Source organism: Apostichopus japonicus, chromosome 2, assembly GCF_037975245.1.
Source record: "Apostichopus japonicus isolate 1M-3 chromosome 2, ASM3797524v1, whole genome shotgun sequence".
Taxonomy (NCBI): domain Eukaryota; kingdom Metazoa; phylum Echinodermata; class Holothuroidea; order Aspidochirotida; family Stichopodidae; genus Apostichopus; species Apostichopus japonicus.
The window spans coordinates 23,411,012-23,433,278 of NC_092562.1; the positions used below are offsets into that span (position 1 = coordinate 23,411,012).

The window sequence follows — 22,267 nt, forward strand, 5'->3', positions numbered from 1 at the left end:
AGCTTCTTGCTGACACTAGGGAACTAACGGAATGTGGGTCCTCAAGAGGAAGGACGAGTCTGGGCCTGAATGGTAGCCGCCCCTACCCCCCTATTTTAAGACTTGATCCATTTGAGCGAAGTACTAGAGGATAATGCAGAAATATATATATATATATATATATATATCTATATATATGTTGTTACTTAATTCGTAGTAAAGTGTGTTTCAAGGATTCTAATTGTGTTGCTTCCATACATGCTTCTCTCATACATTAGGCACATTTTTAGATTTAAATCTTCCTAAAGGGTTAATTAGGAGAGCTAATGTCCATTTAAAAGATAGAGATTGTGTTCCTTTTTTTCAGATGTTGACAACAGCGTTGCAGTGTTTGTTGTCATTCCTGCAGTCTTTGTTATAGCATTGCTCATCATCATCACATTTGTGTTAATTTACAGGTGAGCAGACTAGTGCTTACATACTTAGAGAGCATTCAAATATGATAAACTAAGCTTCACTTTAATATAATAAATAATAAGTTTCATTTGTAATGTAATTAACAAAGAATGGGACTACATGTTCTCCCATTTTGTGAATCCACCATCAAGAATGCATGACTGTGTAAATACAAGTGAGTAGAATTACAGTAGTACATCTACTCTGACTACACTCATTGTAGTTTAAGTAAGATCAATCTTGTTATTACATAAAAGACCTGATTAAATTCAATTCAACCAGATTCAAGCAGTACACAAAGTATTTCTAGTACGTATTATAATCAGTTTCAATAATATGCAGCAACAAACTTCAAAGTTTTGCTCCATTTTCAAATTTGGTAAAAATCAGTTGGCAACATGTGAACTTTGACCAATATTGTGCGTATTAAATGTGTTTAGTTTACTCACATGAAACTATATTTTGAGTGAGCCCAAGAAGATCTGGAGAAACTGGTAATAATTTCTTGACCAAGTGCAGAGATATTTTTAAACTAATATCAACATTTTCCCATATAGTTGGTGTTTAACTTAATTCATTTTGATGAAAGGGATCTTCTTTTAACTACAGCCAGTTTTCCTTAGAATTAAAATTATGTGTATCTTTGTAGTATATGGTAAGCACACAAGGCTTATATCACAGGCAGAGCTAGCAATTTTCACAGAAACGACATTTACTGATTCCATGTACCCATAGGAATTAGTTTGTATGATGTTAACGATTAATTTCACCCTCACTATATAGTTACTTTCATTCCTTGAATTATTTTCAGGAATAGATCCAGAAAAGCCTCTCCACCTCCACCAGATCCAATGTCTTTTACCAATAATATTGCAATCGACAAGGATCAAGGTATTTTTCAGCTGATCAGAAATAGTCACATAATATTTTTTCTTTCATATTTATTAACATTCAATACATTTTGATGCTACTAGGCATGAGTCAGATACCCAAACAAAATTTGTGGGTACCCGAATCGAAAACACACAAAACGGGGGTGCCTGTTTACCAGGGGGGGGGGGAGGAGGATCGTGTAACTGATACGCGAGTGCTTTCATGATTTCAATAATTCCGTAAGTATGCATGCTTTTATTAATCAAGACAAACGAATACGTTAGATTAATTTCATTAAATAACTTTTTGTGATGTAGATGGTTGTTTTAATTACTTACTATTTAAAGTTTTTAACCATTCTTTTTAACCATTCTTTAACCATTCTTGATGATTCTTTTTCCTTTGTGGATAAAATCAATCACCACCAAAAACGAACATATTAAACTGGTGAAAACTTGTCAAAATTGAAACCTTCAATCCATCGCCACAGCAATGGTGTACGTAAAATACTACATTTCCTCTTCAAAAACATAGCACATACCTTCCAAACTATTGCCGATTTCCAGCCAATTGAAAGTTGTAAACAAGGCTACACAAAGTGTGTTACATTTCTTTTTTCTTGCATCCCGATGGTTGCCTATCACCACACTAATGGTCGAAGATAGCAGTGGTCAAAGATAGCAGCATTAAAGAAAGTACTCTGTGCATATTTTTTGTGCCAGCCAACTCCGTCACAATTTGAGCGAATATACAGATGGTTAGGCTACATTTTAATGTTGGCTCTTTGTGAATTTATGCTACAATATGTTGGGAGATTTGTCAGGATTTTGTGCAAACATAGTTCGTCCAGTGCACAGGTCTTTGTTGTCATCAAGCAGCTAGTTCTGGTAGTCCATAGCAAGCGCCTACCTCTCATAGTTGTTGCTACTGTATAAGTTTGTGCTTGAGTAAATATGGAAATTCTCAAAATTATTGTATTTTCATTCATGGAAGGAAAGACTGGCGGGAAATGTATAGGATGTTAAGATTAATAATAGGCGGGATCACAAAACACAAATAATTGCAAGTGGACTATTACTAAACGTTTATTCCAAATGCGATCGCTTAGCGATGAATCGCTACACGGTCACAGTCTGTTAAATTCAAGTTTAAATTCAAGTACTTTTGACATGCAGGATTTAAAATAAAACCGCGGGAATCGGGCAATCCTTCGGCTTATGCCAATCCTGGATCGTAGTAAAAGAAACAGTCAGAAGTATTTTATTGCAAGATGTTTCTTTATTTCATGTGCATTTGCATTATTTGTTATTATACATCAAAACATTAAATTCAGTTGTGCATAACAATTGGAGTATCGATTGAAAACATATTTCGGAGGTGTAATGTAAGGTGACATAGTGATCTGCCATTTATGTACATTGTACACGGCTTGTTCTCAGGACTAGTTGCTCGGACAAATGATTGGCAGGTAAGATTTTTTCTTGACAGACATCTCTACTTAATAAATGAAGTTCCTTTATCTAGGGAAGGGTGTTGAAAATCTCTAAGAAATTATTGGGAAATGTTTCTTTCACGATATTATATTTATATCTTTTTACTGTGTGCTTTTAAGTGCAGTTCGCTATTTACGTTTACCCTATGATATGAATGCTTTATTTTGGCCACTTCATACAGAGACTTGTATAATTCATCATCAACCATATAATTGCAAACATACATAGCTTGAACATCTTGATTCCAGTAGATGTTCATTGAGAATGTAAACTCCTGGTTCTCATATTATGTTTATAGTTAATCATTTGATAAGATTGTACAGGATAATTATCCATTTAGCATATCAATTTTACATCGAGACAATAAGTTTCTTTTTCTTACGTTCCTATAGATTTGCCCACAGAAGTCAAAGACAAAACTGAGTATATACCCCTGACAAAAATAAAATGCTAAAATCACCAGATCAATATCAAAATCTTAATCAACCAATCAGGGGAGACCAGTGTGAAGGATATGAAGTACCTCGAGACAAAATTAGCAGCTTGGTGGAATCTGGTTCAACGTATGAGGCTGTTGGATCCACAGTGGTATCAAAGGCATCTATAGAAAGAGAGTTAAAACAAGACAATGATTATGAGGACCCTGTTGATATTAAACAATATGCAGGTGTCTACATCAATGTAGACACTGCCAAAAAGACAGCACCACCAAAACCAATCAAAGTGTCCGAACTTCAAGACTACATGAGCAGAGACAGAAGAAATGTCATCGAGGATGTTGTCAAGGAGTTTATGGTGAGTATATATTTGTTATTAAATTATGTATTTCCAGATGTGCCAAAAATTTCTTCAGTTTTCAAGTAACGGTTAGACTTTGAGAGATTATTGTAATTATAAAGTATTATTAACTGATACTGTCAACTGTACATTGTAATTCATATACAGTTCAGCTGTGGAGAAATAAGATCACCACCTCTTTGTCTTTATTAACCAGGTTCTTCCGAGGGGTCGGCAACATCCGTGTTCTGAAGCGATTCAGCATGAAAGTTTGAAATCAAAGAACAGCTTGTCTAAGACCATACCATGTAAGTACCTCTGTTTATGAATGTTATCTTTATGAATAAATTTCCTGTTTAAAGGATAACTTTGCATTGCGACATATATTTTTCTAGTAAATGCATGATGACAAACAAGCAACCTACACCAAGTAATCACACCTTTTGTTCACTGTTAAACGATAAGCTTTAGAGACTATTCAAATTTGAATGTTTGTTTAGTGTTTAATGTTTGCTCATGAGTGAAAAAATGCACACCATTCCAATAATGTGAGATGTGATGTTATATTTTGCATGCACTATTCCATTCTGTTACTGTAGAATTCACTATGTTATTCCTCATTAGTGCGAGAATTGTTAAGATTCTACAGCAATAGTATATATTGAAGCAATATAACACTGTATAAGCCATTTGAATTGTCATCAAAGAACATATAATTTATCCATCCTGCAGGGAACATTTGCAGTACATTTGGTTACCTTTGGCAACTGTTATGTTCTTATTGAAAAATGATGAAGATAGATTTAAGTAAAGTTACACTAACTTCAAATACTATCACTTGGAAAATGATCTTCCAAATTCATCACAGCTCTTAGTGTGGTGAAGTGTTATACCTACTTAAAAGACACACTTGTAACACATAGTGCTTAATTATATTCTGAGGAATGGAAACAGGAAATAGAATTGAGGTATTAACATTAACTGTTTATTCCATTTGAAAATACATCACAAATATTTTACATCTGGAAAAATGCACTACCACTGGTTCATATCTTTGAAGATGTGAATCTATATTTTCAATGTTCCAATCCGATTTTTATAGGACACAAGAGTTACTGGTAATATGTATAATGTCTATTAAAAAGTGGATAATATGTATAACTGTACATCCAGTTTTTGATGTCCTGTCCGCCTGGTTTAGTATTTTGCATGTTGGTAGCCTGTTCAAACATATAGTGCATACATGGTAATTATGTTTATTAACACCTTGTTTTAATGTCATGTTTTCTGTTTCCACCGTTTGCTACATAATCCAAACATATATTTAGACATGAACCTTGTTCATGTCCAAATATGTTTCCTATAACAGCTCATCCAACTGTGTTGATGTTTTTCCTTTTGAATCTTGTAATTTTATAAGATGATCATACAAGAGTAAAGTTGCAGGTATCTGGGAACACAGGAGAGTCAGATTATTACAATGCCAGCATTATAAAGGTATACATCAGTTAAACTGCCGAGCACTTGAAGCAGAGTAATTTGCTAGCTGAAGAAGAAGCTTCATTGCATTGGGTAAAGGGTTATATTGGGTTGTTTATGGTTCTTGCTACAGTGCAATATTATATCATTGTTTCTTCTTCTACTTGTTCATGGTAGATGGTGTGAGAACATGCTAACTACATATATATAGCATTTTAAATAGTAAATCTAGCCTATTGCTTGCTTATATCTTGCTTAAAATTTCTTTTTCGTTCCGGTTTTCATATTGCTAACTCTCATGTTGCATGAGTGAAATATGTATCTAGTGATGTATTATTGCTGTGGCAGCATTGGTATGGGTTACACATTTTCTGCATGTACTTGCAAGGGGCTAATGATATTTATTAATCGATCCAGTAGATTCTCACCCATTACAAGCTTTTTTTTATTGTTACCTTGTCTTTCATTTAAAATATAAAATTGCAAACAGTGTGACATTTCCTGTTTATACTGAGCAAATAATTACAGCTATTACAGAGGGATTCATTTACCTAATTGAGTGCTAAAGAGTTTAACGATATTGTTCCCTATGAATTAGTGAAGCTTCATACCAAATTAGACCAATAACATCATTAAATGTGTCATATTGATAGAAATACTACCATAATATGAATCTCATATGGTGATAAAAGTCTACTTTTGACAAATATATGTTACTTGTGATAAATTGTCGTTATGAGGGTTCAAAATGGCAATATGATTAAGGTGTGTTGGACTCCTTACACATTGTATTTAATCCAGTACAAACGGATAGTTGGCTTTTATTATTTCTGTACTGCTATATATTTTGTGCTTATTTTGATTATCTACTTATAAAAATTGCAATAATACAGAGTAGCCCCCGGTGGAAAATTCTTCTATAAATTTTACTGTTGCTCAGTGACACTTTTTTTTCTATAACTTTTGTATCGGCTGTAAAGTATCCATCACTACCATGTAATTTGAAATATGACTCCCCCTTCAAGGGCAGATAATGATTGAATATGTCAAAGCAGTTGTGCTAGAAAATGCATTGTAGTTCCTAGTTTCCCATATTTATCAAATTTATGCAATTTCCTGTACTTTATTTTAGCAGTGGATAAATGGTGTAATTAACAGTTGTTATCCTCATCTGCTTTATTTCTTTACTGCTTGTAGGATATTTAGTCAACATATGGACCATAAATTGCTTACACACCTTATGGAATTCATTCAGGATAGTTTTGTCGAATAACATATTCTATTATAATGAAATTGAACCGTTTGTGGAAGAAGAAGTAAAATATGAATGATTAAGTACTATATTTCATTTCCAGGCACAGCAAGGGAAAGCAAGGTTCATAGCTGCAATAGGTAAACCATTCTTGTCAAAGATATTTTACTGTTATTATCCACACATTTGTATGAGGTGACTTTCATCTGCTCATACCATAACTTATTTGTTTCTTCATTTACTTCAGAGGGGTTTGATAAGTCATAACATGACTTTTTCCTTCTATTTGTACAGTTTCATAGCAGGTTTGTTGCTGATTGTAACACTAGACAGTGTTATTCTTGAGCTGTTATTACTATACTGCGAGAGTGAGAAGTTACCAACTTAGAATTCTAAATTCTAAATATAAATTTAAAACAATCAACACACTTTGTGAATACTATAATATTTGAAAATAATACATGTAGCTACCTTAAGTTACAAACTAGCTTTTTAACTGAACTATGAACCCCTATATCAGTTGAATATGTTACTTTTAGGTGATTTAACCAACAAAGTAATTCACCTTTAATTTTTCCAACACTTAAAGGTGTAAACCATGTACCTTAACTTCAAAACTACTTTGTGCCATTAGTCTTTGATGAAACAATCATCACTGAAATCTTCAAAACTGTCAACACAATACAAGTGAGTAGTACCAATACTAATAATGGACAATGTCCTTGTGTTTATCTGACACTATAATATTACCAGATGTCAACTTCTGTAGATATGAAATGAAACATGTTGCAGAAGAATTGACCATTTAGTACTAAGCATATTCTCCAAGGGATAATTGTTTGCATTTTATTTCTGAAATTGAATTTAAAGCACACATATAGTTAAGTTGCTGTTTTGGGGGGCAATAACATTCATTGCCTTTTGTTAACAATACTTCTTCATTATTACCTAGGACCTCAAAGTAAAGGTGTTGCAGAACAATTTTGGAGAATGATTTGGCAACAAGATGTCAGGACATTAGTCACGCTGGTAGGCAGTTCGGTTAAATGTTTAATTTTAGATTACAACATACGTCATTGATATGTTTAGACTTTTAATCAAATTTATTTAACAAATGCCTTGATATAATATGAACTGGATTAATATACACACCTGATTGAGTATGTCATTTCATGAAAATATTGTTAGATATGAGTAACAATTAAAGTTATTTGTTTGTAACTAACATAGAATGGACTACACTGTATCAAGAGCAATGTACTGTCAATTTTATTTTTAGCATTTCCATAATTCTTAGATTGAAAAGCAGCTAATTAATCTGGAACATAAATTCACATCCAATCAACTACCTTACTGTACTCACAATGCAAGCATAGACTCAATCACATACACTATGAATTGTCAGTTTTAAGTTTCCTTAATACTAATATAATTAATAGATTTATTAAAGGGAGTGTGAAGAAGTTAACAATATTTCCATGTGGTGATATAGAATTAAAACAAATTAGAACATTGCAGTAGGAATTCATCTAGTAGACTTCAGATAATCTTTATATTTGTTACACTTTGTCTATCCTTTGTCTTGTCTAAGGATGAAGATGTTTATAGCTATTGGCCCAGCAAGGTAAAAACTATTGCTGTGTTTGGTGAGATGACTGTGCTTTTGCAGGAGGCAACCAATCATCAAACATACACAAACAGAAAGCTGAAGATAATCACTGCTGTGAGTAAAATATTCATTTTGTGTTGATGTACATTCCCTAATGTCTACTTCTAGTGCGTCATTGTAAAGTAGACAGATTATTCTACCATTTTAATAACGTGCAGAAATTAGGCATTACGAAACACAGCAATACGCTTGAGTTAAATTGTGTTCTCTCTCTGTACAGGATGACAAAATTCTAAATGTCCACCAGCTTCAATTTCACATTTGGCCTCAGGGAGGAGTTCCAGGAGATTGTGCAAACCTGATTGATTTCATCAAACAGGTAAAGACGAGGCAAGAGCAGACCAAGTTGTCACCAATGCTCATCCACTGCAGGTAACAATCTTTCTGCTCATGTACTTGAGAGTTTCGTATTCAGACCTATATGAAAATAGTATGTAAAGTTTCTACCATATAGCATTATAGCATAATCATTTTTTATGGATAAATATTAGAAAAACTCCTTAATGCAGTGCATTGTGAAGTTCAATTTTTCCTTACTTACAGATATTAGATAACATAAGTAATATAATTAATAAATATGAAATTGCAGATAAAATTTCTTGTGGCAACTGTTACGGTATCTTTACAAGGTTGACAATTAGCTACTTTTCCATTGCAGCAAAAGAGACATCAAATACTATGCAATACAGTTTTTGTGAAGTGAAGTTATATTTTAAAATTGTTTATTGTGATGCTTACATACAAGTGAATTTGCAGTGAGTAATTTAACAATGATTTTTTAACAGAGATGGGAGTGGATCTACTGGTACTTTTCTAGCCCTGTATCAATTGTTGGATGTGCTTAGATATAGCAGTACAATCAGCGTCTACAATGTCATCAGAAATATGAGAGAACACAGAATGGACATGGTCCTTACGCGGGTTTGTGATTTAGTAATAAAGTCAGATTTACTAAAGTAATAACTTTTCCAATAGTTTTTGTTTGTCAAAATATTTTTTCTTATAGTTTAAATGTGACTAGTTATGGATAATATGTGTTTTACTGCTGCAATAAACTAAATGTAACTTAAAGTTTGCTGGGTTCTTTTGAAATAGCATTTAAGTTACTTTAAATTAATTACTATAAATTAAGTTTACTTTAACATCATCAGTAATTCAAAAGAGGGACCTAACTAGAACCTTACATGAATTGCTATGAATAAACATTCTAATTGATCTTTTTAATTTCTCTACATTTAAAAGTAATTATGTTAATCTTTAACATGGCTCCATTGAAAATTTAATCAGCATGCATGTCGAGGAGAATGAAAAGTAATTTAAGATCATCACGAAGTCTCCTTTCTTTAAATGTACTCTTCTGGTTTGCTTTGAATTTTTAACTACTTTATAATGTTTTGAAAAGTCATAAATGGTTAATTTTAACAGGTGCAGTATCTTTATATCTACGACACCTTGCAACATGCTCAGCTGACACCGGAGAAAACAAAAACATTCTCCAGAGAGTTCAATGGCATGGATGATCAGACAATGAATCGTAAAGCTGTTCACGAATTTGCTGTAAGTTGTATTCAGTGTCATCACCTGTTACTTGTGACTGCATGTTTGTCACATTTATCCATTCATCTGTACCGACGATCATGTTTAGTAAGGTAAACGTGTTAATGATATGTCAATGAGTCATAAGACACCTTATAAAGGATGCTTAACTCTGTAAGCATTTGCTACTAACTACTACTTTAAAGGACATGAGGCCTTTATCTCATCCTTCTTGTACAACCATAAGACACTTTATTAGAACTATCTTATGCCTAAACCAATGGACACTAACATTGTCTCTGCTGAGGTTGTTAGTTTGAAGGGTAGTCATCAAATACATTTTTAGCCTAGTGACATGTGAATATCATGTTCGTTGATCTTATCATTACGTTCAGGATATTGTTGTGTTATTTTCTCCTCCAGGCTCTGAGAAAGATCCAAGAACTTAACATGCCTCAGCAGCAGCAGATAGGAGAAGCAGAGGAGAATGTCTACAAAAACAGATTTCCTGGAATCATTCCTTGTAAGTACAAAGCTTTCAATGACATTTGAAAGGTTCTGAGGGCCAACTTTTGCATACTGTAGGACCTCACATGCCACCATGCATCCCGGAGAAGAAAATTCAAAGCTTAGTCATCAAACTATAGTATCTTTTCTTTACTTTCAATCTGATTATCAGACTAAATCAATGAAAGTTGCTTCCATGTTGTCTACAGTGACAATGGGATATTTATCTGTTTCTTAAAACTCATTATCCTTTATGATAGTCTTCAACCAAATTCTGAATTTGCAAAAAAATTGGTCTTTGATTATTCTTTACAGTTGACTCCTCCAGGCCAGTCTTGAAGTCAAATAGTGTTACTCATGGCAGCAATGATTATGTTAATGCTACAAAGTTAGAGGTTAGTACATCCATACGTGAACATTTATTCACAAGCTTTGCCTATACTATTGCTATGTTAAACTCTTTTAATATGTGATGTTATTCTAGGATTCGTCCTTCAATTAAGGAGAAAGGATTGTATATGGAGGTCAGAGAAATATATGGTGCTAACAGTCAAGCTATTTTAACTAGTAAGTGAACTAGTATTCTGTGTACAGGCAACATTCCAAAAATTGATGAATCGTACTAATACATTAAATTGGATGATACAAGTTACTTTAAACTCCATTATGCAATAAATAATTTTGATGGTCTAATTAATCCTTTTTACTCCTTTTTTGTTGTAAATAATCCCAATCATCTCCGGGTACATTTAAGCCAAATTTAGAGCTCATTTGCAGAGATTGAATGAACCAAAAAAAAATTCAAACCAACCCCACACAGTGCCTGTTATTTGTCTTCATTTTGGGTCGATATGAAAACATAAGCCAGACGCATGCTCAGGCGATCGTTTTGGCCTAAATACAAACTATAAAAAAACATAGCCTACAAAGTGTTCAATTTTCACTGGTCTACGCAGTGTAATTAAGGTTACCAACTAAAGACTTGCATGGTTTTTGTGGAGTGGTTTGTTGTAGAAACTTTCACAGAGACAAACATAAATTATGTAATGTTGCCAAACATTCCAGAATATACCCTAATGCACAGTTATTGATGTTGAAACCACATTTCCCGGGCTTGCATCTGATTACTGCTGTCATCTCTAGCAAATCAATAAGAAAGGACACTGTGTTATGGTTTGAATGTTTCTTTGACAGCATCTCTACAAATGACCCAAAACTTCATGAAGAAAAGAACATCATCATGATTGTGTCATTATTTACTACAAAATAGTACCAAATACAATTGTAGAGTAGGGATCAGTTAGTTTGTGTTTATACATAATGAACATTTAAGATCTTTATTTTGCCATTTACCTCCATAGTAGACAATGTGTCGCTTCCATGAAAGAGAAAATACTCTGCAATGTTAACTGAAAACTTGATCTCAATATCTTTAATGTCATTTATGCTCCATAAAAGTTATATTTGAGGCCATAAAAGGTGACAAAGTTTCTTATTCAGGTTTGTTTATGTTGATGGACCTCAAGTGCATTGAGTGTCATTTCTTAAACCATAAATGGTATAGAAATACAACCTGGACTGATAACAGTACTTTTTAGTGTATACAATAAATCAACATTCATTCTGTGCCCCTCCCCACCCCCCCCTTTTTAATTATATATATGGTTGCATCGTGTAAACTACTTTTCCAGGAAGGGGATCATAGTAGATCGTCTATGATGTCATAATGCTATGTGTTCTTCAATTTCAACTTTCATATTACTACAGCAAATATATGCTTGAATGTTTGCTTACCAGTCGGTGTTTTCTGTATTTAGAATATTCTTTCTTCAGTAATATGCACCTTTCAGAATATTCCATTCATCAGTGGATAAATACTTTCACCAAATTTATTGATCCATAATACCAAACATTCTTTCGATGAGATTTTGATCAAAAGATCTAATGCAGGAATTTTATATTAAAACAATGCAGTTCAACCACCAGAATATCAATCTTCACATGTTGTTTGCTATGTGTAAATACTTGTGTCAAATTTTCTTGTCAGGCCATGATTCATGTGTGCCTTATGTTTTTTATCAAAATAAAAATGATTTCTATGTTTAATATAGGATGATGGGTCTATAATTTTGACGCAAGATCCTATGGCTGCAACTTTGGAAGATTTTTGGAGAATTGTCTATGACTACAAGTGCAGTACCATTATCATGCTGAAGGACATGAGCACAGCTAACAAGGTCTGTGGAAACAATGTAAAATTGTTTTGCCAAAGATTCAAGGCTCTCAAGCTTTGAAAAAAAATATATGTCACTCTCTCTGTCCACATCATTAGATCTCTCATCTCACCATCCAGTCATATATCTTAATATTATTTTTTATATTCTTTTGGGATAATTTGTAAAATAAGACAAAGTTTTCATTCCATGATGGTTGATTAATAACAATCTGGTTGATTCATTGCTGTCAACACCCTGTTTTAACCTGAATTGTACAGATAATATGTCTAAAAAAATCAGACAAGTAGATTGATTCTGAACCTTATCCATTGAAATAAGACTTGTGATAAGATTCCTCTAGAGAATTACAAATTCAACAACCCTGTATAGAATTATGCCCAAACTATTTGTAAATGTCTATTGTATAGTTTAATTTTATCACTTGTACACATAAATTTGTATATTTTAAAAGGAGAAAAAATGGACCTTCCCATAGGATTTCTATCAACAGCTGAGGCAACAAATTCTTACAGCCCAGCTTCATCCATATTCAAATCAACAGGCACTGTATAAGGTCAATGATCATTGACCTCAACATACCAGACTGAACTTATAAGATCCATTGCTTTATGCCTCATGTCCATAATTTACAACTAGCAGCTTCTTGTCAGACCTTCCTTGAAACTGGATCTTTTGATAATAAAATGGAAGTTGGGGCAGGGTAGTTCGTGCTATAGTGTGAGTTCAAAAGTCACAAAATGGTCATTTTGGGCCTGTCCACTCTCACAGCAGAAAGAGCTCACTCAGCAAACTAGGTGCTTGTAGGTTAGTCAACATATTGTTATATATGGTTTCGTAACCATGAATATTTCCCCAATGCTATAATTGCTGATTGGAGTGGTCAGGAGCTGTGGGTAAAAGGAAACTCAGAAGTGTCTGAGTCATCTGAAAATACGTAAAAATTAATTGGTATTTACTATGGCATCTCAAAACATATTTGTGTTTAATTCTTTTTTTTTTTTTTTTTTTGATTTACAGATCTAGAATTCTCATTTGAGGATCTGTTTTTCAATAAAAGTAAACCTATAAATGAATCTTGATGTCTATGAAACACTATATTTAAATATTTAAATTTCTTATTATAAAAAGCATAACATGGTTAGGTATATGTATCGTGTTTACACCTCCCTCTTCATTGTGTAATTCTACAGACTGCTGCAAAGTATTGGCCAGATTCTGGGATGATCACTTACGGATTCATCACAGTGAAGTGTCTTAACACTGAAAGTCAAGATCTGTTCAGAACACAGAAATTTCAAGTCATGCACCAAGATCATCAGGTAATCTGAGAAATCATGATATAAAACATTTATGAACATCTTTCATCTTCTTTTTATTAAATCAAGGTTTCTTTTTAGTACAATGGAATTGTTCTCTATGCTTTGCTTTTAAAAATAGTTTACCAAACAGATTTCATCTTTCATTGCAAATATCTACAACAATTTTCACTTGTTCTTTTTTTCTCAGCAACCAGTAATTGTGAATCACCTGACTTTTGAAGCATTTCTTGGTGATGATGAAGATCTTCCTAGGATGTTAGATTTCATACAGTCAACTGGAAACGTACCATCTGGTCCTACAGTTATTCACTGTCTGTATGTATATTTGCTGATTTGAACATATTAGCATGAAGAATAATTGCTAAGATTTTGGATAAATAATTTTGTATTTAAAAATTGAGCATTGCTTAAAAAGCACAATTCTACAGCACTGCATTGCACAAGACATTAAAACAAACAGTTAGTAGTGTTGTGATAGACAAGTTTGCCTTCTTCATTTTTAGAATGCATGCACATAATTTAGCAGTAATTCAGGAGAGACTGTATTTTTCTAATTTTCATTTCAGAAATGGAGTTGGTGTCAGTGCTGTGTATGTTACGGTTAAAGCTCAAATCCAACGTCTGGAGAAAGAAGGCGCTTGTGATGTTTATCTGGCTGTGCAGCAATTGAGAAGGAAAAATGTGAAGTTTATGTTATCACAGGTAAAGTTTTTAATGAGAACTTGCTTTAAACAAGCATTTCTTCATATTTAGCGTACAATAAAAAACTTAAAGATGCATGATATTGAAGAATACATTTATTGCTTGGAAAAACAGAGAAATTTCATACAGTCTTACTGATTCTGCTTTATCTTATGACTGATCGATTTGAAGATCAGCTTGCCATCTTTAGGTTTGAAAACGATAAAATTCACACATATTAATAACTTATCTTATCCCTTCCAAGTTTTAATTAGGTTTCAATTGTTTCAGGACCTAAATCTAACAGATTGTTCTTTCTAAATTGCTACATTTCAGGATAACTACATACTGTGTCTGAAGTTATTGAGGTGTTATTTGAACAACCAACATGACTATTCTGTGATCTACTGAGAAGATACTGCATACATTTATGATATTCTTTGAAATCTTTTAGATGGAAGCAAAAGAAAGGATAACCATTTTGTATTGGATCTCTTATGCTTATTTTGAAAAGGAAATCAATAATATTTTTAGTTTACTAATTTTTTTTACAATTGATTCATTTATGGGTAATTTGGGATTACACCTAAGGCAACGATTGATACAGCCCTCAGAGACAGGTCGTGACAATGAACCCAATATAAGCATTTGACAATACATTACTCATGAACGGGAGTACACAATTATATCAGTACACAGACTACTGTTCAACTGTTGTTTACACTTGAGGAGACGATGTAAATTCATTTATATCATCCCTACAATGTTGCTATAGATTCGGTTATAGCTGAAGCTTCTTCTTTAATACGAGGTAATACAATTAATCTCTCATTTTAAGATTTCTATTCTGCTTTAAGTAACCATAATGATTCTCACTGCCTGATGTAGGTTGACCGTCTTGTCATGTACATTCTCTTGGGTGCAGGTGAATCTCATTAGCTTAATTAGATAAAATGAAAGGTTTTGGAATGAAGATACTTTTTGAATGTTCTTGTCATTGCCAGATTTGGCTTTGAGATGTAAAGCTGACTGCAATGAAGACAAGATATGAAATTCGAAAGTCTGCATGTGATGGCCAGCATGACTTTACATGACACTGCAAAACTTACCTGATATTTTCATTTTTCCAGAAATTAATAAAAACAATTCAAGATCCTAAATGAAAATAAAAGGTTATCTAAAGCATGGTAAACATTTAATTCTTTTCATTTGTGCATTTATATAATCACATGTCTGATTTGCAATGTTTACAATTGCTTAATTTTTGTCAACAAATCAGTAACCATTACTTTCCTTTGATATTATCATACTTAATAACAAAAATATATTTTCCTGTCCTTAATTTGTATCATCAGCACAATCTGCTGTAGATTCAGTTGTAATTTAAAGTGCCACCCATAAAAATGTTAGCATATGAATCCAACCAGCGGATGGGAAGCGATAATACCTCAGGTTTCTTACAGTTGTCTTGAAGCGATAAACTTAACATACCCTAACAAAATATCCAGATGCCCAAAAGTAGAGACAAGTTTGACCAATTGAAGTAAAACAGGTCCATCAACCATACTCCTTCCGCTTCCCCAAAATTTAGTCCATATGCAGTTCACAGCAAAACATGTTCTTCAACAACATTCCAGTTAGAATTGGCATAAGTCAAATGAAAGCCTATAACTATATAAGTAGGTTCAATCGAAACTATTTTTTAAGAAAATGAGGCATTGCTGATGGTTTGCTATGAATGTTACGTGTGTGAAGCTTGAAATGACTGAGTCACATGAGGTAAACACACAACGTCCTGTGGAATCTTTCCAAGGATACACTGGATTACCCTTCAATGTGTTGTGACTATTTAGTTGTGCGAAAACCTTTGACGCCGAATTTTGCTTAATTCACTACTTTCTTTGTGTTAAAAAGCATTTATATCACATGGGATAGTTTTACCCATCAAATGAATTCAACGTTTCAATCAGTTTATGTTAACATAGTCTCATATAATAGTAGTAATGGTGTTTATGTTGAAATATAATTTAAAAATGGAATTTGCATTTTCTTCTGAAGTCAATGCAGAGCTGTTTCATATGACCAATATCAATATGATGTCATCTTTCTGGAAGCATCTACATACATCTACCAAGTTTTAGTATGCGTGACATGAGACCAAAGACCCGCTTCTAGAATCTTTGAACCTTTGACATTTTCAGTTCAATTACATGCGTGCGCTTGGACAAACAAGAAACCATTTTCTGTATTGCCATGACACCATCTTATTTTATAGTTCATTATAGCTTGGTTTCGTAGAGAAATGGGCACACAGGGGCGGGGTTGTGTGGCTTGTTTTTTTTTTTTCCTTTTTACCATATTCAAAACATTCTGATGAAATTTGCATTCAATTCCTGTATATTGCTTCCAAAGTAATATTATTTTGAGGTTGACCTGTTTTAATACCAAAAGTGAACTTGAAGCAAACATGTGATGTCAGCTGTACACTGAGAAGTTGTTTTATTTTTATTTATTTTTTCAAACCTGATCCAACTTGTCAGAATCAGTTGCATAATCATAACATATGAATACACTGGTCATTTTAGATATCGATAACTTCACATACCCTAAAGCAAAGAAAGAACCCTATCCAATCCAAGGTAAACAAATGAGGTGAATTTAATACAGAAAATAAAATAAATAAATAAAAGACAAAGGTATTGTTTTTCTCTGAACTATGCTTTCATTGTGCATCAAATAACCTTTTGCATCTTCCTTGTCAAAATACGGTTAATAAAAAAAACTTAAATACTATGGATGAAATGTAAAGCTACTAAGACATGTATTAAGATATTAACGGCTTAGTGCTCCGTTTCATATATCAATCATCACCTTCTTTTGTAGCACTGATTTAATCTGTAAATAAAGTACCATGACTGAAATTTTTTTTGCAGAATGGTTCCATTGTACCAACTGTTGATGTAATGATAAATGAAACAATCATGTGTTTCCTTTCAAGTAACAAGAACACAGAAAGTGTTTAAGGATTTTCTGATGGCTGACTTGCGTTGCAAAATTGTTTAAAAGAATTGCTTATTGTGAAGATACTTTGTAAATGCATCTGCATGGCAACAGCGGCATGGATGAAGTCATCAGGTCACTTCAGCTAAAAATGTCTTTGATTGTTTTCAGAATTTTGTATTCATTTATAACCAGAGGAAATAATATTTCTGCAAAAAAAATATATATATTTGATGAACTACTAAGTACATAAGACTTTATAGATAAGCAAAGGTATCAGGTTTCAAGAATAAATCAACAAGAAGATTATAGTAGCATAAGTAAAACGTTTGAAGAGCATTTGCCAGGATGATATCACAGTCTTCCTACTTTGATCTGTATTTGTATTTGAAGGTCTATCCTTTCAAAATATGTTACATTCAATAAATTATACCTTGAGTTTGGGGGGAAAATGAGATGGTTTTCGAGTAGATGTTTGGAATATTTTACTCTTCAATATCAGTGTCACATTGTTTTTCACCACAAAACCCTTAGAAGTTTTTATCACAAGAACTTGTGCAAACATTAAAAGTAAAGTGGGTAACAATGGACCCTGATAGAGAAAATAAATGATTGGTTCATAATGAGTTTTACAGTATGGTTAATAGTATTTATCATTGATGACATATTAAATTAATACAATGGTTTACAATGCTTAAACCTAAGACTTTTATTCTTTGTGTTTCTCTACAGGTTAAAGTAGTAATTCCTTCAACTGCAAGTTTTGATGAATTTGCTACACTATCCACCTCAATACATTTTGGAACTGAAACCCAAACTGCACATCAAATGATCGAAACACAAGCTTTGCCCTATTATGTAAACCAGAGCAATCAGTTACTTAAAACACGGTAATCTCTTAAATAGATTGCAGGGTATCCAATTATGTGTGGATTAGAACTATCCAAAGCAGATCAGCATGTTTTATATCATGCCATCCTTTTTGCAGAGTTGTTGACTCAAGTCAACGAGTTGGACTCGAGTCGTAATCTTATCAAATTGTTACTTGACTAGACTTGACAATAAAAGAATTGTGAGTTGTCAATAAAATTAATGTTGACTTGAATAAACTTGAATTTATTTGTAGCATTCTCTAGTAAAATTCAAGCGTGTGCCAACTACGAATGTAGTATTGGTCTTTTCATTCTTCTCTTCTTCTATTTAAGGCAAGGAACAATAGAGGTGTCTTAAGTCGCAGAAAGTTTGATGTATACCAAATATTAAAGAAACGTCCTTTCTCAGATGCATGTAAACGAATATCATTTTTGTTATATGATTAGTATTGTTATTACTATTGTTACTATTATTAGTATTATCATAATCATGATCATTACTATTGTTTTCCTAAATGTTTACTTATTTACTCAGTGAGCAGACAGAATGTACCTCATTCCTTACCGAATGAATTCGAAATATAACACATTCAAATATTTACAGCGATTCTTAACTGTTAGCATGCGGTAATAATATCGAAATGAATGAAGTAATCAAATTATAGGTTCGATTCCATTTGCTTGTATTTTTGGTGAGTTGTTTTATTTATTCTTTTATTTTTTGGTGGTCTCGGATAAATATAGTTTTCTCTTTGTTTGTTGGATAATGGGTTTTTTGTATTTTGTTTGTTTGGGTTTATTCTTAGTGTTCCTTTTGGTTTCGGTGACAGGAGAAACTTGTGCAGTTATGATGGCATGGATGTGTGTGACGCCTTGCTTGGAAACATGATATCTCACGAAGGGCAACTTTGATGAGACTCGTACTTAACACGTATGTGCCCAATAATAAATAAAATTACCTTATTGGTTTTTTCGTGTGGTCAAAAGTCGGTTGAGGCCACCAGAGGTCAACTGAAAATATTGTAAATACGATATCTCAAGATTAAACTGACTCATCTCATACTTTGCAATGTGGATGCCCGTATTAAGAACAAGAACCCTATTTTTTGGGTGGTCAAAAGTCATTTGGGGTCACCAGGTGTCAAACCTTGTAAACCTGTTATCTAATGAAAGGATGTATGAATACGTCTTTATATGTAGCATGTGTATGCTTCATATTTAGTACAAGAAGAATAACTATACTGTTTTTGTTGAGGTTACAAGAGGTCACCACACGTCAAACAATGAAAATTTGTAAACAGGATATCTCACGATAGGAGGCATAATTCGTGTGGATGGGTAATATTGAGTAAACTAATTATGTTATTTAGTAGAGGTCAAGCGTCATCTGAGGTCGTCAGATTGAAATCCTAGTAAACACATCCTGAGTGTGTGTGTCATGCCATTGTGTAATTGTACATCTAAATAGTAATTCAGGCCTCTTTTATTATAAAAGCTATTTTGGGGTTGCAAACTTTACTCATTGTCTGGCGCACGGAGCAAGGAAGTAGTCTCACTGACGGATTCCGCTTTTTTATAAGTATATATTCAATCTGTATTCAAGATATCAAGAAAATAATCAAGATATTCATTTAAGAAGAGCGCCATCACTTTGCAAATTTACCGCGCTGTAAATCTATCCTCAAATAATTAGCCTAGTTAAACAAGAACACACACAACCTACCCAACCCGAAATCAAGAAAATGACTGATCTAACCTTCCCAAGGCTCGCCAAACCAAAGAATATTGACAAAAACAATACGCACACTCACGCACGACCCCCTTACAGGTAAAAGTTATCACCTGACCCCGCAAAAACAGCTGGGTAGACACAGTTGTCGATTATATACTCTGGGGATTCAGTACGAATCCTACACTGCTTACTGCTATAGGCCCGCAAACATAAACCCTAAAGACATGATCGAAGTAATTATAAGAAATTATACGGGAACATTCAAAGAGAATACCTACTTCTTTGGCGGAATCAACCAGCAATTCTCAAAAGAAAATTATCACTTTGTATGTAAATGTAAATAAACGCGAAATAACGACAAACTGCTTTGCGGTGAATACGATCAAACAGGTTAGCTATAACTATATCTTGTTTCCAAGGAATCACAACTGGGCGATCCCTTGGGATGCGATCGATATACAGAAACATTGTCGAATAAATATCTCAAATTTCTAAACCATGATCTAGCTTTTGCTATATTTGTAACAACGTACACTTCTATAGTTTACGGGTTGTGACAGAAAAAAATAAAATTCTCATCACATCACACTACATAACGGCGCTAGTTTAAAACTCAGCGTTATTTTGATAGAACTATTTCTTTCCAAAGCATCCACACATTCACAGTTCTGGTTGAACGACCTCTTTCGGATTCTCCCGGGTTCTTTTTCGACATCATATTGGCACACATTTTCCATAGACGATGCTCGGTCAGTACCATTACATGCAGGGATGAGGAATTTTACTACCACATTTAATTTATGGCATCAGGCATGTTATTTTCGCGTCACACATTCACCTACATATACAAGTATAGGGGAGAGTCGGCGCACGGACATGGAGTGTTATGTGGCTGTGGCAGTTATAACTCGTATAACAGCTGCTTGAATCCACTTCTTCGTTATAGCGACTGCGACCTTCGCTGCAATTAGCAAGTTGTAGCATCCAATTGTTTGTTGCCATTACTGCGTTGAGTTATATACAATATGATGTGATACGGTAGGTCTATACCTAAAGTACTTCCGTAATGAGCATAATCCTGTCAAAGATTAACAGTTAGAAACGAAGTTGTATCAGTCAAAAGCAAATTGAAAGGACTGAATTACTGAAGGATTAGTAAAGAGATTATACTGGAAAAGTGATAGCAGTTGTGAAGCCTAGACCTAGGCTAACGTTTGACGTATAGGCTACCTTGTTCTGAAAATTCCAGTGGCTATTCAAGGCTAAGCCTTACAAAGTGACATTTGCCTGTAACAAATATAGGCTAAGGCCATTTTAAATTACAAGGCCAGCAGTAAACCAAAATGTTGTGCTGGACACTTGTTGGTCTCCGATTGACTCTGATCTGTTTCATTTTAGTATCGTTACATTATTCTGGAGCTCAAACTGGAACATGTGGACGAATAGGTAAGTGCTACTTCTCAAAGTTGAGAGTAGGCTTATGTGAAAAGAGTTTGTGGGTGCTAACTTAGGGCAGGTAGACTAATGGTAACTAAGTTAGGCCTCAATTGAATTACTTCATTAGCCGAATCCTAGACTATGTGTCAGTATGCCTAGATTTATTTCCCCTTCCAATCCTGTAGCCCTATGGTCATTTAAGCTGTAGGCCTAGGGCCTATGGCATAAAAAATGTTTCCATAGGAAACAACGTTCATTAATATGGGAAAACTTCCAGAAAAATAATATGTTCAGTAGAACACTTTCAACGGGGTGATATTATACTGTTACACCAGGTAGAAAATTAAAATATAATCGCAGCTTATGGCAAAATATGGATGTATCAGTACCATGGTGATTGTCAAGCTGCAAAGTGTGCCATTATACATACATATATATTAGTGTTTACACCGGTCCAAAAATCGGGAACCGGGTACCTGAGGGCCGTTACCCGTCGGGTATCCGGGTACCCGGAAAAAAATTGTTTACCCTCGTGTATCACGATTTTCAAGAAATTACATATTGGATGCTGTAATAAATGCATTATATTCGCTACTGACAATGTTTTCATGTAAGATAAGGTATAATACCTCCCTCAATAATTTTATTTGCTTCTGTTTCTTTCATTAACTTGTTAATAAATTAATTATTTAATTATAATTAGCATTACTACTAACATCGCTCTGCCGCCGCTGCTTATGCTAGCTCGTGCACGTCTATTGGATCAAACCATATAAATATCCAATTTAGCTCTTAAACAGTTTTTAATACTACTACTATCTATTATGCAGCCCAGGGCAATTTGATCGCATTTGGAATAAGCGATTAGAAAAAAGCCACTTGCGATTACTATTAACGTTATCCCGTCTATGATCCATAAACATCGCGTAAAATTCCTTGTCAGCCTTTCCTTCTTTGAAATAAACGAA

At 33.7% G+C, this 22,267-nt stretch overlaps 2 protein-coding genes across 8 annotated transcripts in view; both read left to right on the forward strand.

Annotated features, from left to right (window-relative positions):
- Positions 1–22,267, forward strand: part of LOC139982824 (uncharacterized) — a 220,871-nt gene that overhangs the window by 44,251 nt on the left and 154,353 nt on the right. For 2 of the 6 annotated variants that reach the window (XR_011798390.1, XM_071995938.1), the window contains exon 1: positions 20,920–21,308. The exons of 3 other annotated variants lie outside the window; for them this stretch is intronic. Coding sequence is in view for 2 of the 3 variants with exons in the window: in XM_071995938.1 (XP_071852039.1) it covers positions 21,206–21,308 (103 nt within the window). In the remaining variant the exon portion in view is untranslated. Of the gene's footprint in view, positions 1–20,918; positions 21,309–22,267 lie in introns of those variants that run through there. One more of the 6 variants, XM_071995940.1, reaches the window with a different exon arrangement.
- LOC139982991 (receptor-type tyrosine-protein phosphatase alpha-like) lies at positions 1,241–18,880 on the forward strand. 2 transcript variants are annotated; one of them, XM_071996319.1, is made up of 17 exons: positions 1,241–1,326; positions 3,194–3,596; positions 3,796–3,886; positions 4,999–5,075; positions 6,413–6,449; positions 7,262–7,350; positions 7,901–8,032; positions 8,199–8,350; positions 8,764–8,899; positions 9,404–9,535; positions 9,938–10,037; positions 10,337–10,416; positions 12,133–12,258; positions 13,449–13,577; positions 13,765–13,892; positions 14,144–14,279; positions 14,595–18,880. In XM_071996319.1, the coding sequence occupies exons 2-17, from the start codon at positions 3,249–3,251 to the stop codon at positions 14,667–14,669; spliced, it is 1,968 nt and encodes a 655-aa protein (XP_071852420.1). In that variant the 5' UTR covers positions 1,241–1,326; positions 3,194–3,248; the 3' UTR covers positions 14,670–18,880. The 2 variants fall into 2 exon arrangements, with proteins under 2 accessions (XP_071852420.1, XP_071852422.1); XM_071996321.1 differs by having other exon boundaries at positions 7,262–7,338.

Coding starts and splice junctions, on each gene's coding strand:
- LOC139982991 (XM_071996319.1), top strand. CDS start 3,249: ATGCTAAAATCACCAGATCAATATCAAAATCTTAATCAACCAATCAGG. Junction 8,900..9,403: donor TGGACATGGTCCTTACGCGG/GTTTGTGATTTA, acceptor TAATTTTAACAG/GTGCAGTATCTTTATATCTA. Junction 13,578..13,764: donor TCATGCACCAAGATCATCAG/GTAATCTGAGAA, acceptor TTTTTTTCTCAG/CAACCAGTAATTGTGAATCA.